At 41.9% G+C, this 8,799-nt stretch overlaps 1 protein-coding gene across 2 annotated transcripts; it reads right to left on the reverse strand.

Moving 5' to 3' along the window:
• Window positions 1-1,050: 1,050 nt before the first annotated feature.
• On the reverse strand, window positions 1,051-5,176 carry LOC147861289 (endochitinase 4-like). 2 transcript variants are annotated; one of them, XM_087323575.1, is made up of 3 exons: window positions 2,037-2,405; window positions 1,687-1,895; window positions 1,051-1,589 (listed from the first exon to the last, which is right to left on the reverse strand). In XM_087323575.1, exons 1-3 carry the CDS (start codon window positions 2,384-2,386, stop codon window positions 1,168-1,170), a joined length of 981 nt encoding a protein of 326 aa, XP_087179701.1. In that variant the 5' UTR covers window positions 2,387-2,405; the 3' UTR covers window positions 1,051-1,167. The 2 variants fall into 2 exon arrangements, 1 of the variants encoding a protein (XP_087179701.1); XR_015530122.1 differs by lacking the exons at window positions 1,687-1,895; window positions 2,037-2,405 and adding an exon at window positions 5,134-5,176 and having other exon boundaries at window positions 1,448-1,589.
• Window positions 5,177-8,799: the final 3,623 nt, after the last annotated feature.

The following is an 8,799-nucleotide window of genomic DNA, read 5'->3' on the forward strand; positions in this document are numbered from 1 at the left end:
CCAAGAGAAGTCGATTGGAAGAACCGACTGCCATAGAGGCTGACACTAGGATCCAACCTCAAGTTGAGCTTGAGGGGGAGTGTTGAGCGGCAAGCTCAACTGGAGCCGGATCGGCTGGATAAGCCTGAGCCAGTGAGCGAGACGAATTGTTAAGCCGGTGAGCAACCGAGCCGGCAAACAACAGAGACGGTGAGCTAGGGAGCCGGTTAGCCGGATCCAATCGGTAACCGAAAGCCTAGTATTAGTTTAGACTACTAGGCAATTATAGTCTCGTAGTAAGTGTCAGATGCTCGTGTGAGCATTGAAGTACGCGGTACTTCTGTTAGTCCCACGGGGGGCTTGTATAAATAGTGCTACTGAGCACTTTTGTAACTACAGAGTGATTATATTGTTTTGAATATAGCTTTTACGTTTTGCTCTCTCTGTCTCTCCCGTGTACTTTGTGTATTCTCTACTTCCTCTGTTTTCTAACGCTTCCTCAAGTAATCGTTCACATTGGATGTCACATAGAAGTTAGAACTATCTCAAATGTCATCCAACATTTGGATCAAAATGGCATGCTAGTTTGAGTCATTAAATGAAATGTCAATTTATGAATCATTGACCATTTCATGTGCAATCGTTTAAAATCTAGTATTTGGTCCTAAAGAAATCCTACATCGTGTCCCCTCTTGAGGACGGCTTGTGAAGGCTCAAGGTGATTGGTTTTTCTCTCCCTCTCCTCTCTTACATATATATATATAGCTAGGGGAAATTCGGGATGAATTGTAATTTGTAGCTAGCCATGATACATTGCCTCCATTATTTGAAAGTCACATTAACTTCACAATTTGGAAGTCACATTATTTCCACTATTTAAATGTAGGGGTGAACCTGGACCTTTACCACCTATGTAAAACATATATGAAACTCCAAAAAAATTGAGATTTCTAGCATCGTCAATAGAGAACAACACAAAATACTCAACGAATTGAGATTCAACGTTGCCAACCATTGTGTTTTTATTTTTGGACTAGTGTGTCTGTTATTGGTGGCCTTAGCAAAGAATCAAGAGTTAAGACGTATCTATTATTCAATGAGAATGTTACCATATTGGTCAAAGTACATCATCCCCAAGATCTTTTCTTAAGCCAAACTTTGTTAGGATCCTCCTTTGACACACATGTTTTAACACGAGAGATTTGAACCTGGGTCTACACCCAAGGTTGAGCAAAAGGACTTGTAGAAGGCGATACGGCTTTGTCGGCCAGTCGGGTTTGAAGGGTTGCTTCCACACTCGAGGTCCCCATTGATGGCCTGGATCGTGGCGCCAAACCCGATTCCATTGACCATGGCATTGTGGCATGTTGGGGAGCCACCGGTCATCCACGCCCATACGGCCGTCTTGAATGAGATGGCAGGGTCGGACGCGACGATGCCGGGGTTGTTGATTCCATCGAAGCCAATGGCATCTCCGGCTGCCTTGTAGTTGTAGTTCCATGAGAGTTGGATGGGGCCACGGCCGTAGTACTGTTGGCCGGATGCGCACGGGACACCGGATGACGTGTCACAATAAGTGCCCTTGATAACCTCCTCCACGTATTGTCCACCTGTGAGACCACAGAGAATAGTTATTATATGTACATAGTTGAGACCAAAGAAAGGCAATGGGCATGACATCATTATTAAAAAGTATAGGGAACTTACTTCCGGTCTCGTGGGCCATGTTGGCGAAGAATGCGGCTAACTCGCGCTTCTGGACGGTGGAGCTGCCGCTCGTGCCGAAGCCGCTGTAGGCGGAAGCCGCGGCCAGGAAGGCGGCGTAGGTGTAGAAGCCGCTGGCCGGGGCGGAGCTCCTCTGCGGGAGGAACTGGTTGAAGATGCTGCTCGTGATGATGGCGGAGACGCCACTTCCGGTTGAGCTGCTGGAGGAGGAAGTGCAGGGCCCGCTCTGGCAGCCGGTGCCGCAGTAATCGCTGGTGGAGCCGCAGTAACCGTACTGGCTGCAGCAAAGGTCGGAGTCGCACGGCGGGTTGCAGCCGCCGCCGGAGGAGGAGGAGGAGGAGGAGGTGCAGGGCCCGCTCTGGCAGCCGGTTCCGCAGTAGTCGCTAGTGGAGCCGCAGTAGCCGTACTGGCTGCAGCAGAGGTCGGAGTCGCACGGCGGGTTGCAGCCGCCGCCGGAGGAGGAGGAGATGCAGGGCCCGCTCTGACAACCGGTTCCACAGTAGTCGCTGGTGGAGCCGCAGTAGCCGTACTGGCTGCAGCAGAGATTATCGGCGCACGTGGCGCCTCCGGCTTCGCTGCCACAGTCCTGGGCAGCGACGCCGGCGGAGATGAGCAGCGCCGCCAAGAGAACGGCACCTACTCCGCCGATGTACTGCCGCTGCGTTGTGGCCATAGAACTCATTCAAAAATAAATTAGATAAAAATAAATTAGATAAAAATAATTAGAATAATTTGATGGATTTATTTGTATGTGACAAGAACCTCCTCTTGTTTATGTTTATATAGACATAGAGATGTAGTTAGTTAGTCCTTGGTTGACTCGAGACTCGGTCACCATTTGTCTGTTGGGGCATATTCGAGCATATTACTTCTTCATGGTCGGCGAATAAATATGTGACAATCTCCCGGACCCACTAGAAGACGTTCGGCTAGTGTCAAGTTAATATGGTTGACTGCAACCAAAACGAGGTATAGAGTGGTCGTATGCTGACTCGATATAAATCAATAATGTCAGCCCACTTTACTAACAAGCAAGTAGGGCACAATCTTTTTCATGATTTAACCTTATTTTCATGAGTTGTCACGTCCACGATCATTGGGAGAATGTAATTGACACTAATCAAGTATAGAACCCTATCCAATATATGTATCACAACACGACACTTTTGCACGATATGCTATTGATCATTCTTGAAACCAAGGGAGTTCATTATATTTTAAGACATTAATAATTCTTAAAACAAGGGAAGTTCATCATATTTAATGAGTTTGTCGACACATTTGAAACCCCTAATAATGACTTTTTGAATTATTTCAAAGACCTTTTTGTATGTGTATACTAATGAGTCAATTAACTAATAAAAATATTCCTTGAAGTCTCAAATTTAGATTTACCCTATGGAGAGTTTAGAAACAAAACTTCTTTTCAACAGTCTTCTAATGCCCTTTCAATCTTATTTCTGTTGTATTGTCAATTGGACTAAGCTTTCTTTTACTCTGCCTCAATTCAGTAGATCAAGTGGAGATAGGTTGTGTTGCCAAACATTTTCCACTCCAAGCAATTTGGTAAATATAACCACCGATTCTTGTTTCAGGTCAAGATATATTGAACATTAATGGATATTTTCTACATTGATTTCTTTGACTATGCGACCCGCTTAGGGATGTAGTAGTGGTAATTCACTACAATGTGTATTAGGCTCACATTGAGCATAAGGGGTTTGTGTTAATTGCACACTATTAAGAATGGGAATGTGCCTAGCACGCTACTAAGAATGAAGATGCACGCTACTAAGGATGGAGATGCGCGCTCAAGTTGAAAAGAGAAAATCAACATTTTGACTACCATGAATATTTGAGGATAATAAATCAATGAAGATGTTACTCAATTAAGTCAATGAGCAACTGGCCATGGGAGATGAGGGAAGAGTTATACCATGATGAAAACGGTGGGAATTTTCTATTCCACGGAAAGTTAGGCTAGTTGTCTCCTCTACATAAATTATGAATTGCCCAAATGGGAACTCAATATTAACAAATACTCACATTATCAATGAACATAGGGATGTAGTTAGTCACCACATACTATCTCAACTGGACTTTATAAACATTTTTCTTAGCAAGACATGCCATGTTCGAGCAAAAAGGTTGTCATGTTCTCAAACTAATGCAAAACTACTTGACGTGACCAGAAAAATGTGTGGAAAGTGTCAGATGAATATGGTTGATTGGAAGTAGTAGGATTTATGAACTCAATATGGCCAAACAATGTTTGCCCACTTTACTTAGGAGCAAGGGGTGAATTGTCTTGTACATGGTCGTTGGGAGAACCTAATTGACACTTATGAAGTATAGAACCCTACCCACTATTAGAACATAATACTTTTTCACGATATGCTCTTCATCATTCTTGAAACAACACGTGTTCATTATGATATGTACCCATTGTTCTACAACAATCGTTGAAAATCTCGTATCTCCACCAAATACAAAATCTTGCATCTTGTCCCCTATTGAGGACCGCTTGTGATGACGCAACGTGATTGGTTTCTTTTCTGTGTGTGTGTGTGTATACAAAATTCAGGACGAATTGCAATTTCTAACAATATCTAGCTATCATACCTTACCTCTCACTATTTGGAGGTCACATTAACTTCACTATTTGGAATCTCCGCTATTTAAATGTAGGGGCGAACCTAGACCTTTACCAACTATGTAAAGAGATATGAAACTCCAAACAAGTTGAGATTTCTAACATCATCAATAGACTTGGACAACACAAAATACTCAACGAATTGAGATAATTTGCAATGTCAATAACCATTGGATGTTAATTTTTGGAAGTTAGTCTTTCTTTTATAAATGTAGCTTCGGCAAAGAGTGAAGAGTGAAGATGCATCTATTATTTAATGATCTCGAATGTTACAACATGGACATGTTCATGTGATGGCCAAAGTACATCATGGCAAGAGGTATTATTTAGCAAAAGGGCCAAAGTACATCTCAAATGTTGTTGGGCGGTTGGGTTCGAGGGGTTGACTCCACACTCGAAGCCCCCATTGATCGCACGGATCATGGCACTGAACCCAATGCCATTCACCATGGCATCGTGATGCATTGGAGAAGATCTTCTCATCTAGAACCAAACAGACGTCTCGAAGGAGATGTTGGGATCGGAGTTGTTGATTCCGTCGAAGCCGATGGCATCTCCGGCATCCTTGTAGTTGTAGTTCCACTAGAGTTGGATGGGGCTGCAGCCGAAGTACTGTTGCAGTACGTGTCCTTGTTAATCTCCTCCACATATTGTCCACCTAAGACCATAAATATATATACATGTACCAACACATCATGGTTTCATAGATCAAAATACACACACACACACACACACACATAGGGTCTTTCGTTACTGTCTGTTTTATGTCACAATACTTCCTGTCTCGTGCGCGATGTTGGCAAAGGATGCTGAGAGCTCTTGATTTATTTGTATGTCATGTCGAGAACGTCCTCTTGTATGTGTTTATATATACATACATATGTATTATAGTCACTTGCAAGCATGCGCTCAAGCACGTTTGAGGATGTCTAATATATAATTGTCCATATATTATGGTTCTTTGTCTTCTATTGCTGCTTAGAATGTGTAGTATGTTCATAATAATCAAACTATTATGTTTGTTTGTCTTCCATTGCTGCTTACATTGGGTAGTGTGTTGATGATGGTCGATGCCACACTGTCCCATTAGTTGCAAAACCTTGGAGTACACCTCTCATCAATATCCACATGTTTCATACGCTTGTACTTTAACTAACGTTATCATTCGGAGTTCAATCCCATGAGAATCACCTAAGGATTAGATTGCATCAACTTTAAACACAAGTATTGAAAGCCTTAATAAGTTTGTTATTTCAATCACATTATCCTAAGGTTCACTATCTTACATTGCGAATAATTATATACATACGAGTATATGGGTAAAACCATAAATTATACCTCATTTTATTAACATGGATACAATTACACCTCATATGTTTTGGCTAACTTACCAAACAAATATAAGTCTTCATTTGAGTGTTTTCCATGTCACACAAAATTGTGATATTGAGCCATTGTTGAACTTTATTATAATCGCATTAACATATCAACAATTCCAAACTTAACTGAATTTCACATGTTCTTCACTCAGAGACCTATCATGTTTTATTAATTTTGCAAATTCTAATCAAGTTGTGGAACATGTGATACTAGTGCATCCAATTTTTGTAGAGAGGGTATATTTGGATATTTGCAAAAGGAATCTACAAGTGGAATGCGCAATCCTTCCACTTCTAAACGTGAGTGTGTTCTAGTCATCAGGATGCATCCGAATCAGATTATAGCCATTGAATCCATCGAGGAAACTATATATTTCATGTCCAACCACTACACCAAGGACTCCATCTGTCAATGGTAACAAAAAGGCATTCGTCAATGTGGCAGCATTCGGCTTTCAATAGTCAACACATAATCTAATCTTACCATTCTTTTGAGGGACCATGATTATTGGACTCAGCCAAGTAGCCTTTTGACTGGTTGGATAAAACCAACTCAGAACAACTTGTCGATTTCCTCTTTTACCTTTACTGCATAGTCTGGATTCAAGCCATACCGCCTTAGCTGTATTGGCTTGGCATCTTTATGTAGATTAATCTGATCCTGGTAGAATGCCGGATTGAGCCCCTTCATATCTTCAAACGACCACGCAAACACATTGCTATATTGCCGTAGTAGTTCGGCCAATCTTGTATTGTCGGCCAACTGCATCTCTTTCAGTATGAGCATTATTTTCGGCTTTGAATCATTGTCGGCGAGATTTAACTCCTCGAGTGCTGAAGCCTATACTCATTGAGATACTTGTATTTCCCTCTCCATTGCTTCTTGTTGTAGGCATAACTCCCTTAGAGTTTTCTCATCGACCTACACCTCATCCTTCTTCTCGTTGTCTCTGAGATATGGCATAAGTACTTTGATGATGTCAATTTCAAATAAAGGAATAATCTTGAGATTGTCTTCAAAATATTGATGCTCTTCTCCATTATCAAGCCCCCTCGATCATATTGATAACTTCCACATATAACAACACACATTACTGTGATGTCGCCACCTTTTCTTGAGTCGACACTCAAATATTTGTCTTGCCTTCCTAGAATGTCAGAATATTCTTTTGCCAATTGTGTTTGATGTTGGCCGTTCTAAGCCATGGTCTTCCCAATAGGAGAGGATACGCTCTTGGTGCCTCCAAATGAAGTACGACAGCCAATATTTAAAATGTATGGCCGCCAATGACAATATCAAGCTGTCATATCAGCCCTAGTGGTGGGACCATGCTAGTGTCGGCCATTCCAAGCCAAAAAGGACATGCTTCCTATGTGGTGATGCCTAGCTGATCACAGGTAGTCTTGTTAATGACATTACCCCCGGAGCCTCCATCAACTATGCTACCCGACATTTCTTGGCCATGAATGATGACCATAATTATCGAACTCTACTCGTCCATAACTGTCAGTCCTTTGACTGGATTATTAAAATTGACCGATACTTTTTCCGACTTGTTCTTGGTGATAATGGTAGTGACCCTTTTTGTGAATCGAGGCATTACTTTCAATAATCATACCAATGGTAATGATACCTAATGTAAAGGATTGTGTGTATGTGTGTGCATGTAAGACAAGCAGAGAGGTAGAGAGAGAGAGAGATCGAACAAGAAACTGTATATTACATCCAACAGTAACTACGTTACAAAAGGTTGGTTTAAATACCAACTAATCTAGGGCAAGTGCCCTTTCTATATTTATAAAACTAGCCTAGTATGTCCATGAGCTAGTGTGAAAACTATCTCTATGGGAAGTTAAGTTCGACTCTCAACATGCACGCCCCTTCAAACACAACTTCCATTTGTCGAAAAATTGTTTCAGTTCAGTCATCAGAGTACTTTGATTCGAATGAATTGGCTTTCGGCTTTCGAAATCTTCAAACTTCGCTGGTTGGCTTCGATCGGCTGATTGGCTACTTCCGTGTTGGCTGCTTATCGACTGCTTTCGTGTCACCTACTATACTCCCCCTCAAGCTCGACAATGTAGATACCGTGAGACCAAGGTCGAATGCGAATTGCCTGAGCTTGTCGACCCCTAAGGCCTTCGTAAAGATGTCAACAATTTGAAGGTTCGTACTGATGTGTTGAAGATCGATTTCGCTGGCCTAAACGTGCTCGCAAATGAAGTGATAGTGCACTTCGATATGTTTAGTCTGCGCATGAAACACGGGGTTCCGGGCTAGGTAGATACTGCTCATGTTGTCATAGTAGAGAATAATCGGATCCTTGATGGGTATGCCTAGCTCCTTCAGTATACACTTGAGCCAGACGGCTTCACATGCAGTGGCTGCGGCGCCCTTGTATTCAACATCCATGCTCAACAGTGGAACTGTCGGTTGCTTCTTACTGCTCCAAGAGATCGCTCCGCTGCCGAGAGAGAAGACGAATCCGGATGTAGATCGTCTATCTTCCTTATATCCGGCCCAATCCGCTATCGTGCCTTTCGGCTCCGGATCATTGCATGAGTCGGGTGGGAACCACTGAGGTTTTGGACTAGGAGAAAGAAGAATATGAGATAAGGCTAGTAATCAATAGGTAGAAAGAGAGGTAAGTTATGAATCTCGTGAATACCACGAGTTTAGTATCTTCAATCAATATTTAGATAGTAAGAGACAATTTAGATGACAAATTTGTGAATCCCACGAATATATTATATTGGTCAATCCTTACAAAATAATCAACCCCCAAATACATCTTTCTCTCTTCCTTATATAGTGATGGAAGAGACTAAGCATAGCATTATGCTTTCCATAAAGTGTTCATGCACTCTAGGTGTGCATGAGTTGCCTCCTCTCAACCATGATTTCCATTTCCTAAATATAGTGTTCATGCACGCTAAGCATGCATGAGTAACTTTTCTTTTGTGTGCTTGTTTCTTCTAAATAAATCTTTCACTCACTCTAAAAGTGCATGATTTTCCTTCTTATAAAAGTAGGATTAAATATAAGTCATATATCACTTATGA

The sequence above is a fragment of the Azolla caroliniana genome, unplaced genomic scaffold (assembly GCF_043228905.1).
Source record: "Azolla caroliniana isolate FFs.n. ecotype wild unplaced genomic scaffold, voAzoCaro1.0.p SCAF_8, whole genome shotgun sequence".
Taxonomy (NCBI): Eukaryota; Viridiplantae; Streptophyta; class Polypodiopsida; order Salviniales; family Salviniaceae; genus Azolla; species Azolla caroliniana.